Below are 14986 nucleotides of genomic sequence, written 5' to 3' on the forward strand. Positions count from 1 at the left end.
GGACAACCCCATGGTTTTAATGAGTGAAATTAGATCTAGATATCTCTCACAATCTAGGGGTTAGTCTCTAAAGTTAACTATATATCTTAGAAGCAAAATTGGTTTTTGGTTTTGTTGTTGTTGTTTCTTTTTTTTCCTACTACTGTCATCCTCTTAACATTCTTTTGGCACTAAACACTCTATCACTTTTTTGGGGAATGAGTTCATAAATATTTTCCTTACTCTATGCAAAATACAGTTGATTCCATAGGTGAAGATGGAAAATAAATGTTAGTGTGTATTTCTTCTTGCACAGAGACCAGAGTTGCTATGACATCATTCCATTATACAATTCAATGAAGAAGAAAGTGTTGTCTGACTCTGATGAGGTAAGTGGTTGTTTCTTAGACACTGGCATTGCTAGACTGGAGAAATGGGACTGATGCCTCTCTCCCACTTGATGTAAAAGGACGGTATTCAGTCAGTGTAACAAAGTACTGAAACAACTGGATGTTTCTTTATGTTAACTTGGTTACTGGTAAAAATCCAGCCTCCTCTTCTCCTGTACTGCAGAGAGCATTAACTGTTTATTGGAGATTGTTTAGACATCTGAGAGGTTCTCAAACTGACAGTTGCATTAAAGAGATAAGGATAGGATTGTGAAGACTCAAATTATAAAGTGAATTATAAAAGAACTCACCTACTCATATATGCTTATATTTTTTTAACCTTTTTATGCGACTCATTATCTTGCTCAAAGGAAGAAGAGAAAGATACAAATATGCCAGGAACTTCCACTAGAAAAAGAAAGGTAAAATCGTACTCCGTTTTTTTTTTTTTTTAATGATTTATAGTGCTTTAAATAATTCACAGTGTGTTTGTAAACACATGGATATAAAACTGAAAATGTTTTATTATTGTGTAATCACCTTATGGAAAGTTTTGAACTTAGAGTGATTGAAGTGTTACTCTTCTGAGCTGTGCAATGTAAAAGCATTTCTGTACATGCTGTTGCACATTACTAATTAATGAATTAGAATTTATATCCTGCAGGGTACCTTTTCCATTTGATTTTGTAAAAACAGCTAGTTTATTTAATAAATAACAGACCATCCTGTCATTTTAGGATCATCAGCCGAAGCGGCGGCTACGTAATAGAGCCCAGTCGTATGACATTCAGTCATGGAAGAAGCAGTGTCAGGAGCTGTTGAATCTCATTTTTCAGTGTGAAGACTCTGAACCATTTCGACAGCCGGTGGATCTCCTTGAATATCCGGTGAGTGTTCTCAGACAGGAAGGCTGGTTGTAATACAGTCAGTCAGTTCTTTAATTGTGACCATTCTTTCAACTCACTTAATTGAAACTTCAGGCAGCATTATTCACAGAGCTATTCTGTCAGTTTTTGGTTGTCACTTGATGATAATATTCATTGTCTCTTTAAAGTAGTTTCAAAATAAATTGTACTTCTCTACTCACTTAAATAGTGTAGTAGCAAAATGTTTTATGTTAAGGGATGACTATGTTGTGAGTAAACAGCGTTTGCAATTGAGACACTTGTTTCTTTTTCTGAGTGAAAAATAGTCGTATATCAATGGAATATGTTTGATTTCTTGTTGTGACAAATGTTGTCATGGCACATTTTTGGTTTTCATTTTGGACGTGTAGAAAATATGAGTAATTTTCATATCACAGTCATCGGGGCTGTTGGGGAAGAAGTGCCGACTAAAGCACTGTAGTGATATTTTGTTCTTATATTAGCTGTAATAACAACTGAGTTTCTTCAATTTCACTTTCTGCCTGGGTGATTTCACTGGACTTCAGATGTTAACTACAGAATATTTTAACAAAAAGCCTTGCTGCCTTGGATCTCTTTTCTAGACTAGTTTTACCTTAAATAACAAAGCAAAGGTTTTCATAATTTTTTCTTTAAAATACCACTCTGAGGTGATTAGCTTGGGGGAAACTATTTGTCTGAGTTAGAAAAAAGAAAAGCTCATGTTTTGGAAGTTGGTGGTAGGTCTGTGTTGATGCTCTGGCAAACCATTGGGCACCAAATTTTTTGAAGTAAGCTAAACTTCATGCTGTGGCTAGCTACAAGGGAGCCACCTTTTGCAATTCAGATCCTCAGATGATCTGATAGAGAGCACCTTACTAGGGTTTGGCATGAAACACTCTGCTCCCTAGTGCCTCTTTAACATTAAGAGGTACTTGTATAGGTTACATGTGTTCTGGTGGATTACCCCACCTTCTTGTCATATGGGTATTTGAGCTTCTTGTTATGTGTACGTTCTCCTGTTTCTTCTCTAGCCTAGAAAAACTTCAGTGATTGATTTGAACAAGGTCATATTTCAGCCTGTGGAGTTTTCATTATTTCAGTGTTACTTTCTTAAATTGTCAGCTCTCCATCTGGGAGACTGCTCAGGTTTCAGCAGAGATGCACCAAGACTGTCATCAGGTTCAAACATTCTAACTTCACGTTTTAAAGCTAGTATGTGAGAACAGTATTAGGTTTAGTACTGAGTTGTTAAACCATCCAGAGAGCTTGTAGTCACGTTTTTATATCTGCTATCTCCATGACAGTATGTCAGTACTTAACCCTTAGGAGCCTGAAATTTTTGAGCTCGGTATATCCAGAAATAATTTTACAAAATGAATTAAATCTTGCGTCATTTAACTTCTAAACTTGGTCCTTTTGAGTATGTTTGTGAGGAGTTGAGTTATGTATGAGTAGGAAGGAGCAAATGTCTTCATTGGTCTTCCAGATGTATTTTCAAGGAGGACTGTTTGGTTTTAATAGATTTATCAAATGCTTCCAAATGAAAATAAGTCTTAAAAAAATGGTAATAGGTTGTTTTGCTGTTTTTTAACAGGATTATAGAGATATCATTGACACTCCTATGGATTTTGCTACTGTTAGAGAAACACTGGAAGCTGGTAACTATGAGTCACCAATGGAGTTATGTAAAGATGTGAGGCTTATTTTCAGCAATTCCAAGGCCTATACACCAAGTAAAAGATCAAGGGTAAGACTTCATTTTTTGTCTGAAAGAATATTTATAGCTGGGAAGAAAAAAAAAAAAAAGGACAGAAAAACAGATAATGTAATTGATTACTTAAAAAAAAAAAGTTTCTCATCTTCAGACATGAATATTTCTGAGAAAGTATTACAACGTTGTATTTTAAATGAGTGCATGCTGTTTAAATGTCTGAAATCTGATATTCTGCAAGTGTGTTTCAAAAGTGTTTCAAGGTGGATCTAGTGGGAGGGCCACACTAAAGGGAAGATCTGTAAAAATGTGATTATATTTGGGGGAAGGAACCAGATTTTCAATGTGCATGCAGATTCACAGACGTACATACCCCCAAATTCCTCCACTTTCAAAGTTGCCCAAAACTGAAATATCACACAGAGTAGAGAATAATGATATTCTACTCTGTTCACTAGTATGTGGTGATACTGTAAAGAGGCACTTACCCAGTTCTATTTCTCAGAAATCTTATGTAAAACATGAGCCTACAAAGCCGTTGTTACTGAGCTGATACTGAAATGCTCTGCCAGTGGTAAAGTTCTTAATTTTTTTCTCTCACATTGACATGTAGGTGCAGTATCTGTTAGAGGTGAAAGGTACAAATGTAGTTTTTGTTCAAGGCTACTTAGGCATGCCCAAAGCTACTTGGTAGCTTTTCTTCTCCTAATACGGTTTAGGTGTTAGACTAAAATCCTCACTAGCTTCTGTGCCTGGCTGTTTTAAACAGCAAATTAATCATCAGGACTTCATTGTCTTAAAAGGCATGGACAAAATGTCTTCGTAGGTGGCCTTAGCAAGTAGGTGGCACTGATCAGTGATTGATCTCTTTTCAGACAGCAATTGTTCCACTTAAGTCCCTTGTCCTTTCATCACATCAAAGTGCAGGATTTTGGGGTAGATATAGATTTTTTTTGTGTGTTTTTTCTTTCTCTCCTAAAAGCAAGATAGGAGAATGTTGGCCATAGTCTCAGCTCCAGTTTGGTTTAAACGACATTTTTGTATTTTTTTCTTTTTTTTTTCCCCCTTTTTTCTCTTGACTTGACTGGTTTAGAATTTTAGCTCTTTAGTTTAGATTATAGCTCTTCTCTCTTTTACTTAGAAGCATAAGTGGAATGTTCTGGTGTCAGGAATTTTAATATTTCAGAACCTATGTACTTCCATGCATAGGCTTGCAATACATTGTTGTTGAATGGTTATGTTTTTACTCTGATTCTTGTCATTTAGTGATATTTTTAGCACCTTACCTTACATCACTGATGCTTTTCTGGAAGAGTAATCCTAAACCTATCTGCTTTTTATTCTTGACACATCAGGCATAATGTTTTTGTCTAGTTTTTACAGATTTTCCTATAAAACTTCCTTGGCTGTCCTCTCCAGAAATGCATTCAGTTTCTGTCACTTTGACTGTTTAGGCTGGCACTCAGATAATTCCCTGTGTCTTTAGGTAGGCTACTGCTACAATATTGTCTTTGTATTTTATGTTCCAAGACTGTGGTTTCCCTTCTTAATTTATCTACTCAGTTCATTTATGAGTTTTTGTATCCAGAATTAACAGCAACTGCGTGCCATTAGTTAGTTGTGATCTAAACTGAATTTGACTGGTTCTCTCTGTAAACTAGCCAAGGCTGGAGGGGGAAAAAAAAAAAGAAAATAAGTGTCTACATAATTCTAATTCATCAATTGTAGTTTTTGCAACCAACTAGTATCCACCACTAGTATCAATTCATCCATAAGAGAAATAAAGTGATGTTCAAATACAGGATATATGGGTGCAGCATAATGCAGAAGATTAGATTTCTTAACCCTCGGTATGTTAAAGTAAATTCCTCTAAGGATCTCTCTGTTTCCACAGAAGCTAGAAAGGAACACGTTCTGGAAGGGCAGTTGGAAAGTGACAGCTGGAAACATGTCACTTCTGATTTTTCATTCTGCCTGTGTGTACAATCTTCAGTCATAGTACACTTTTTCCAACCATGAAAACACTTAATGCAAACCTTTGCATGGATTAGTGTAAATTTGTTGTGAGAAACTGTAAATTTCCTTAAAACTTTTCCATATTAACCAGTATCCTTCTCTAGCTATCGCTGAAGTGTAAATAAATAAGATGATAGATGATGCTTTAGAAGACTAGAAAACTTTCTCATTTCCTGGTATTTCTTTTTTTAGATCTACAGCATGAGTTTGCGCCTTTCTGCTTTCTTTGAAGAACACATAAGTTCTATTTTATCAGATTATAAATCTGCCCTGCGTTTTCATAAAAGAAATACGATAAAGAAACGAAGGAAAAAAAGAAGTAGAAGCAGCTCGGTTTCCAGTAGTGTTGCATCCAGGTACATTCATTTTTTACAGTATTCATGAAATGCTGCGCAAGTTTGACATTCCTAAATAGCAGAACTTAGTGTGGTGGTTTTTTAATACTTCCTTTTACTATTCCCTGTATAGCTTTGAAATGCAAGTCCCTATAGTGTGGAAGATTTTTAAACTTTAACTAGAGCTGTCCTAGTGTAAGTGCTTAACATTCAAATAACTGCTAACCATGTACAGGAAATCTCAGCCTTCAGCCCCATTAGGATAGTGATGGCATCATGCTCTGTCATATAAATATAGGATTTTTTATGGCCCTTCACTGAAAATTCACTTTTCAGAAGCTCACAACCGCATGAATTTCAACAGAAAATGTCATATTTTTAACTTACTTCGTACAGAGATGGTCATTTTTCTTCCACAGTCTCAGACACTAGCACTAAATTTTATTTATTCCTGTAAAATATGAAAGTGGTCATCCAGGTTTCAAATTGTTGCTCCTTTTGCAGCCCTGAAAGGAAGAGGAGATTAATAAAACCTCAAGTGAAGGCAGAAACTTCTGCCTCCTCTTCATCTTCTGCACCTGCACGATCAACAGCACTGAGACATGCCCCACCTCAGATGAATGGAAAAGCAGCTGAAACCTCTTCACTTGTGCGGACTAGAAGCAATAGGGGTACAACAGATGCAGCTGCTACGGAGCAACCATCTACTTCTTCAGGGGCAAAGCCTTTAACAATAAAGCCTTTAATTACAAAACCTAATACTACTGCAGGGACAGGAAAGTCAGGTAAGTTGATTTTGGGGCTTGTTTCTTTCTTTTTTTTTCTTTTTTTTTTTTCTCCTTCACAAACAATGTTTTTAAATATAAGCTTCACGTTTTTTAAAAATCAAATGTATTTGTCTCAGATAAGACTGGGTGCTGTTTTCAAGCTGCTCGTCCTTGAGGTTTGTCAGAAGAAAGGTTAAGCTATGTTATTTAATGCAGAAATCTTTCACTTCCAGATCACTGATTCAAGTTGCTTGCTTGTAGAAGAACATGAGTGACTTTCTTTTTAGCCAGATAAGATTGGGCATGGTATAAAGTACTTCTAAAAATACACATTTTCTTTTTTTCTTCTAGTACTGGAGAATTCAACCAAACATTCCAAGAACCAGAATATTTTACCAATCCCTAGCCAATCTGATAACAGTCATAACACTAGGAATAATTCCACAAAAGAAAATCCTGAGAAAGAGAAGCAAATCAAACGCAAAGTAAAATCCTCCACTGTTAATCAACAAGGTCAAGGTATGGAGTTTTTTGGTAATATTTACCCCCCACACACCTTGGTATTGACGTAGTAGTTCTAGTGGCACCTTAGACTTTATATTTTGGGGGTGGAGCATTTAACATGTGCTGTGATGATCTTGCAGAAAAAGGAAGTCTAATGGAATAATTCAGTCATGGTTAGTTTCCTTTTTGACAATTAGCCAAGTAGTTGATGGTTTTGGCTATTCTCGACATGATTTGCACGGTGTGATAAGTGTTGTGTAGCCAATTTTGATATGTTAAATTATCTTTACCTTCTTTTAAATTATTACAAGGGTAATACTTTCAATGTATTACAACTAGCTTATGAGTTCTAAAACCCCAAAGCAGACTCTTGCAGGGTCACACTTGAAACCCTGTGGGTTTTACCTGCCTTTGTTTAGGTTACATTTGGCTCATTAACATTGTGTGATGTCACTCCCCACAACCATGAGCATAAATATGGGAGCATTGCAGCTGCATTTTTTCTTTCATTTTGTGTCACAGCAAGATAGAACTGTGTAGTGTTTGCTCTTTCTGTTGAACATATTTGTATGGGTTCATTGGACTCAGTTTCATGTAATCTTCTGACTGAACTTGCTTGGTCTTTTGATGTCTGAATATGTTCAAACTCAAGGTTTCTGTGGAGACTGAAATTAGATCTCCCAGACATAAAAGCTCTCCTGCTTATGAAGGAGCTTTGAACTGTTACAAAGTTGTTATGAAGAGCTAGATCCTCTGAGTATTTTTATTTTCTGGAGGTGGAGAAATGGTAGTCTTCAAATTGGGCCCCACCTAATTAATCTTGTTACTGCCTGTAGCCCTCTTCTCCCTGAGGATTTCTTCTTTCTTACTCTTCCATGCTTCTGAACAAGCAACTCGTTGTCTGATCAGTTAAATTCTCTGTCCATTCCTTGCCTGCTTTCTTGCGAAGGTCTCAGTTGTTACGGTACGGCATGGCAGATTATGTACCCATCCTGTGACCTGAGGATTGGTAATGTCACAGAGATGGATTTGGTTTACCTGATCCTCTCTCCTGCACGACCACTCGTGAAAGTGGAGCCTTGTGCTGTTAGTAGACTTATGGGGCACAGTTAACCACAGCAGGACCACAGCGTGCATGGACACTCGATCAAAGAAGTGGTTGCAGCACCATGCTGGCTATGAGTCGTATTTTATTTAGGCAAGGGCGGTGTTACTAGAACACCTCCATACGAGGTCCTGTGACATGCCCCACTGAGGAAGTTCAGTAACACTCGGATAAGAAAACCTCATAGCTCATACAAGTCTCCAAGAAAACATCTTCTGACATTTGCCTGATCATGTAAGAAATTTTGTGCAGATTATATATGTTCTTTTTTGAAGTCTTCCTAATTTTTACCCTTGCCCTCACTTATTTTTGAAATAGCCCTGGTCTAATGAACTCATTGTAAAGGATGCTGCCTTAGGCTGAAAGAAGGTTTCTCATTTATCCAGAGATGATTTGCTGCAAAGCAATGCTACTCCTTATGGCAGTGCTTCTTGAGAAACTTTGCTGTTGCAGATATCAAGTATGGGTTTTTGGACACATGTTGCATAAGCCAAGAAAAAAAACCTTACCTGTTCCCTGTTCTGGCTTTTTTTTTTTTCCCCCTTTGTCTCAAGCTACCTTGAGCTTATTAGCCCAGCTACAGTTAATCCTCATTGTGTACTAGCATGAAACTCTTGAGTTCTACTTTGGGTCTGTCTCTTGGGTTTGGACAGATTGATTATATAATTGCTTTGAACCTGTTCAGATATTTTACTAAGAGTTTTGTTCTTTTTGCATGATCCATGCTCTGATTTTTCTTCCAGCGGAATGCAAGAACAACGCTTTGGCATCGGGAAGCGTTCAGGTAAACGGACACGGAGGGCAGCCTTCAAAGCCTCCAGTTAAGAGAGGTCCTGGACGGAAACCGAAGGTGGAGACTAATAACAGTAGCTGTGAAGTGGTGCACAAGAAAAGAGGCAGAAAACCAAAAAAGCTACAAATTATTGAACAGCAGAAGGCCGCAGAGCAGAATACAGTCCAGACCACAAGGGATATACCAGAAGAAGCCTCCGCTTCTACTGCTTGCAATTCTCTTTCTGAAAATAATATGAAGGAAGACTTGTTACAAAAAAAAGGCCGTGGGGGTAGAAAGCCAAAAAGAAAGATAAAGACGCATCAGCCGGGCTCGGACCTTTTAGTTCCTGCAAACGTTAAAATGCAAACAAGAAGCAGGAGGAAAAAGATAGATGAGCCTATGGAAGAAGGGTCTGAGGAGCTTAAAGATTCTGAACCTCACATGAGAACTAGAAACCAGGGTAGGAGGACAGCCTTTTACAATGAAGATGACTCTGAGGAAGAGCAAAGGCAGCTATTGTTTGAAGACACCTCCTTAACTTTTGGAACGTCTAGCAGAGGCAGAGTCCGAAAGTTGACTGAAAAAGCAAAAGCTAATTTAATCGGTTGGTAACTTTTACCAAGGGTTTTACTTCAGAATGCTATGAAGCAGGTACAGTTAAGGAACAGCAGAACAGACTTCTGCTTCCCTGCTGCTATTATGGGTTAGAAGAATATGTTCTGAGTTGGGAGAAAAATTTAGCAAAAAATAAACTGAACGAACATTCTTTGAAAGAAATATATATTTTAAACTTTTGCTATTTATTGCCCTCCAAATAGGTTATGCATTTCAACAGTCATTTTGTTCATAGTTGAGAATAATTGAAGCAATTTCTGACTGACTTACAGAATCGAGAGCTACTCTACTCAAGTAGTGCGTAGTATCTCTACGTAATTAAAAAAGGTGACAGAACTTTTAATGCCACAAACTGAAAACAGAAGTCTATTTTTGACCAAGCAAGGTACACTTTGATTGTAAAGTCAAGTCGCTTAGGAAGGCAGATTTTGGCAAAAAGTGGCAGTAAATTTACTTACATTTCTATTAAATACAAATACAAGAATACCAAACTTTGCTAATCTGAAAATGCTTAATTTCAGTAGTGACGGAACATTCAACTGCAAAAGAAGCCTAGCAGGCTGTTGGTTTATCCAAGTTCTGCCAAACATAGCAAAAATGTAATCACAAATATATATATATCCACATTGGAAAAAGTTTGACTAATGTCTAATTTTTCAGACCTTGATTCTTGTATCAATCACTAAATCTCTGTTTATTGTGCCAAAGACTGAGAATCAGTGCAGTGGAAAGCCTTTTTTTCTTTTTGAGTGTCAGTACAGCATACGATTTGCAGTGATCAAAGCTGTGTATTGTTTTAAATAGTACGTTGTTAACATTGTTCTGAAATGTATCCTTTTTGGTACTTTTGGTAGAAAATAATGCACTGGTGGGGTCCTTTGACAGAGATGTTTTAGACAAAATGTATAATTGGTTAAAGGATTCAAGGAACTTACAGGACAGGTATGGAATTATGATGTTTACTTTCTGATCCAGATTGATTGTTGTTTCTACAACTTTAGACATGCTTAAAAGGCTAAAATGACCTACAAAGAAGAGTGTATGTGTATATATTAATATATACATAAACACCTATAAAATATTTCCCAGGTAAATAAATTTTTTTCAGGATTTTTTAGATAGCACTAGAATTGAAAATAAATTTTAAAATGTCATACTTTATAGTTTAATTTTAAGGGGAAGATTGGTTATTTTCAATTATTAAGGTTAAAAAGGCCAAATCACTTTTTATGCAATCATGTTTTATACAGTGGTCTCATTGCACATTGCGTTTTTCTGCACTTTTTATGGTATATCACGCTGACATAAGTCAATATTCACCCTAAAGAAAAATTCCATTTAATGATTGTGCCTTGTATTCTATTATTTCTTGCATCCTTAGTAAAATTAAGTTGTCTATTGTAAATGATAACTATATGACTTAGGGGAATGTATTGTTATATGTACTGCTATGGAAAAGAAAAGCAGTTATTTATTTGTTTATGGTACATTTAGTTATTTTATACCTTTACAAACAAACTTTAATACCATTTTCTATCACTTCAAAAAAAAATATTGTCCAGTTTTAAGAAAAAAAATACGGAAGTAATCATATTTTCTGAAATCTGGTATGGTACAAAAATGTAACCAAAATTTTCTGCTTATACATTATTTTGGAACTTTGGGTAGTGTTACAGATTTTTGTGTGACCCTAACTTAGCTGAAGAAATAAACCTGAAATGAAACCTCAATTCTGTACACCCTTACTTTACAATGATTGTTTTTTTTTTCTTTTTTCCTTTTTTTTCCTTAACAAACAACATCTGCAATATCTGGGAGGGCATACAGAATTAAGACCTTAAATTTGCACAGATTCTGTATACTTATTTGGGGCTGAATTCTTCACCCTTTATTTTCTGTTACAAAAAAAAATGTTTGAGCAAAGAACACTGATATCTGGCACGAAGAGGAACAGAAATATGCTATTGTGGATGGCAAACTGGTATCCACCGTACTTAGTTTTATGTAGTTCACTATGGATTTTGTTACAAAAAATGTCTAAAATATTTTCCAGATCCTCTTTGAATTGTTTTGGTTGTGAATTTGGGGAACAGGGATCAGTTTGCATTTCATTTGTTGGTGTATTTATTTATTTTTTTTAAACAAGTGTGTCTTTATTCAATTAAACTAGAATCACTGATGATGTGGTAAGGTAAAAAGCTATGGTTATACAGTTGCAATACAGCTTCATAATTCAAAGCTAATTGATTCTACCTGTTGATTTTGTCAGTTCTCACTGATGAAGGCAATCATTTGAAAATGTGTAATTTCCTGATGTTATCTGCATTGTAATATATGAAATAGATTATATCTAAAATCCAACTTCTGTATTTACTCCCTTTGTAATAATGTTTTATACGGCATGTTTATGTATATATTTATATATCGGAAATACCTTGTACGTACGTTTTGGAAACTGAAGTAATACGCGTTCCCTTAACACTAGGTAGAAAATTATACACCTTAATTTTACAAGACTAGAAGGCCTTACCTGCAGAACGTGGCTACTGCTTCCCACCCAGTAATACCGGTGACTTTAGCCAGTATTTTTTTAATTCATATTAGATACATTAATGGCTTTCCTTTTAAAATAAATCGTGCATCATTTAGATAGTTTTTAATAAAAGCGACACTAAAAATAAAATAAAATTGGAAGTTAATACCAGATTTATTTAAAAGTTTTATTTTTGTAATTTCGTTTCACTAGATTGCAAGCTTTATTTATGAGACTTTAGTCACCGTCAGACTGTGCATTTCGGTTGGGAAAAAATGTATCATTTGAGGTTGTGACATGCTGTATGGACACAGGAGCTTTTGATTACCAAGTTTTAAGTTTTTAAATGTGAGCAATAAACTATTGGTCAGTGTTCTGAAATAATTTAAGAACTGTAGCTATCTGCATGTTATGAAATGCCATCTCCGGTACCTAACAGCTAATTCACAAAATGGAGTATCAAAATCTCACGTGCTTGTTTCTCATACCCATTGTAAATATTGCACAGGTTCATAGTCGTATACAAACGTCAAATGATCTTACAGATCTGGCAGCGACTAACACAGTTTTATTCATTAAATTCATTTATATTTGCCATAAATGTGAGGATACTGTTCTGATAATCTGCTGTATACTGGGAAACGTTAAAATTGGTATTTACCACTGAGTGGTATCTTAATAGCAGCGTGTTCTCTACCTACAGACGAGGAGGTAACTTCTGTTTCTGTGATACCAGTGTGCTTTAAATGTTTAACAGAAATCATTGTACTTGTGCCTATTTAACAGCTCTTCAGCCGTTTTGTTTCTGTTGTTAATGTGTTATCCAGGAAATGAACTTAAAATTTTACCACTATATTGATCATTATTGTCAATATTGAACTAGAGTTCATTGTCACTCGCAATGACAGCGAAACCTTACAGAGAAATGTCTTCCTCCAGTGATTAGACTGCTGTGATATATATTTACATATGTTTATTTGTACAGTGTCCAGGTTGTACATGTGATCAGTTTGTTGTTAGACTTGTAAGATTGAGTTGGTTGAGTTAAATATTACTATGGCTTAATATTTGTAAAACTATTAATTGATAAAGGACCCTGATGCAGCACGTAGGACATATTAATATCGATAAAAAATAAATTGTAGTGTAGAGACAAGTTATTCACTGTATTGCTGTACAAATATTTTTCAAGTACCAATTCCGATTCTTTTGCCTTACAAAAAAAATTGCATACAACACAAGCAACAGTCTGTCCATTCGGTAACATCAGGCTTGTTACAATCTTTGCACCGCCTTGGTATAAATCTTTTGCCCACCTTTGTTGGACCAAGGACCACAAGTAAATGCTTTAGCGTGTTAATTTGAATTGAGGCACGTGTTAAATGGCTGGCTGGTTCTACAAAAGCAATAGGCTTACCTGGAGACCCTTTCACCCCGTACTTTAATAGTAGGTTGGAGGTTAGATGATTTCAAGCTCACTTTTCATTGACATTTGCATTTAATTTGAAGCATACAAATCTTGCTGAGGTATTTTTAACATACTGCTGATCGATCAAGATCCAGCCGTATCACAATAATTGCATTGTGTCCTGAGTCCTTATCTGACTAAAGTAGTGTATTTTGTCCGCATTATTTTTCATTTTTTTTTTATAACACAGTTGAGTATTTATTATGAAGACTTTTAATGCATCTCTGCAACAATGCTGTGAAGCAGAAGGTAGGGCTTTCAGACCTCACCTAGAAACAGCAAAAGCTCGTTTTCTGTTTACTAATTACTGCATAGCTTCTTTTTTTCCCTGAAGTTCCTGTAACAGATTGGTTTCCAAGGGGACTTGGATACTCAACTGATAAAAGGGCTGTTAGTTTTCTGCTGTAAATTATTGTAAATAAGTGCTTGTTCATATGCAGAATAAACTGTACTACATTTTGTAAAATTGGCCAAAGCTGACAGTGTGTTTCCAATAACAAATCTGGTAATGACAGCGTCTGTACTTAACTGGTTTTGAATCAGGAACACAGCTTGTACGCTTGCTACGACGTCTGGGGGAAATAACAGGTAGCCTTTAAACTGGAGCTAACCCCTAGGTGCTCTCGCGTTTGTGCTAATTTTAATGTGGGAATTGGCCATGTCATTTTGCAATGTGTTAGAGAAGGAAACACTCCAGGAAAGCTAGGTTGAAAGGCATCTTAAATTGCAGAAAAATGAGATTAGTGCTCCCCCCCCCAACTGTAATGGCCGCAGGGCATTCTAGAGAGAAACCTTATATGCTGCAATAAAATAAAGGTGAATAAATTTAGCTTTTAGGGGTTAGATAGCGAGGCAAGTAGGCATTTGGATCCTTTTTTTAATGCAGATAAATACATCAGGAAATTCATTTCAAATACTGCAAGTAATGCATTTTAGGGAGGGAAGGTAGTGTTATGCTATCAATTTCCACCCTGGAAGAACAAAGAACAAGGTCATAAAAATTAGGAGGAGAAAGAAATAGAAGCACCTAGTGTGTGCACATGCCTGTATGACGTACATGTACTATTTTTGTGCTTACAACTGCGTGTGTTGGTTTGCTGATAGACTGAGACCATACAGAAGTTACATTTTTGGACCATACTAAAACTGCAGAACTGTGGCGGACAACTGGATAATGATCATGAGTGTATTAAATTCTGTCATAATCCTTAAATATGTATAGAACGGAGCTCAACCTTAAGGAAATGACCTAGAAAGGTTAATTTTGGAACTGACACATTTTCAGATTAAAAAATTACACTTATTTTGTACAGAATTATGTAAAACACAAATCTGTTGTATGTAATGAGTAACAGTTTTGAAAACTATAATTCTTTAGCTTTATTGAGTTTTTTTTTTTCTCCTCCTTCCAGAAATCTGGATTATCATGTTATAACCTGAAGTATCTCACCAGGATAACAGTGCCCTTTCTTTTTGTACATAAGGATTGGAAATTTCTTTACTGTTATGTGGACACTTTCTATGTTAGTTTTGATGCATAATACTTTGAATCCTTTTATACAAACTAGAATGTATGTGTAAGAATTACTGTCACTGCAATGTAGTAACTACAAACTTATTTTTAAATAAATAGAAAACATGTTTTTCTAAGTTGTCCAACAGTGTTTGTTTCTATCTAGTGACTTAACTGTGTTTGGGGACAATTGTACGTGTTCTTCAAAACAGCCTAAAATCAGCTTGTTTTGATTCCTTGTGGAATCTGCTATTGCCTAGTGCATTACGTGGCAAGAGACAGAATTGCAGCCAAAGAAATCTGTGATAGAGATCAAAATTTGCTATTTTGTCAGGGTTTATTTTACTGAAAAAAAAAAAACCACAGCTCTGGAGGCAATATAAAGGCAG

General features: G+C 35.8%; 1 protein-coding gene across 1 annotated transcript in view; it reads left to right on the top strand.

The window, feature by feature from the left end:
* The window catches only part of PHIP (pleckstrin homology domain interacting protein), a 111494-nt gene extending 96760 nt beyond the window's left edge, over nucleotides 1-14734 (top strand). The window contains exons 33-40 of the mRNA XM_038177519.2: nucleotides 296-368; nucleotides 740-790; nucleotides 1106-1255; nucleotides 2850-3002; nucleotides 5175-5338; nucleotides 5822-6102; nucleotides 6436-6603; nucleotides 8437-14734. Of these exons, the coding sequence (XP_038033447.2) occupies nucleotides 296-368; nucleotides 740-790; nucleotides 1106-1255; nucleotides 2850-3002; nucleotides 5175-5338; nucleotides 5822-6102; nucleotides 6436-6603; nucleotides 8437-9080 (1684 nt within the window). The 3' untranslated portion in view covers nucleotides 9081-14734. The remainder of the gene's footprint in view (nucleotides 1-295; nucleotides 369-739; nucleotides 791-1105; nucleotides 1256-2849; nucleotides 3003-5174; nucleotides 5339-5821; nucleotides 6103-6435; nucleotides 6604-8436) is intronic.
* Nucleotides 14735-14986: the final 252 nt, after the last annotated feature.

Source organism: Anas platyrhynchos, chromosome 3, assembly GCF_047663525.1.
Source record: "Anas platyrhynchos isolate ZD024472 breed Pekin duck chromosome 3, IASCAAS_PekinDuck_T2T, whole genome shotgun sequence".
Taxonomy (NCBI): Eukaryota; Metazoa; Chordata; class Aves; order Anseriformes; family Anatidae; genus Anas; species Anas platyrhynchos.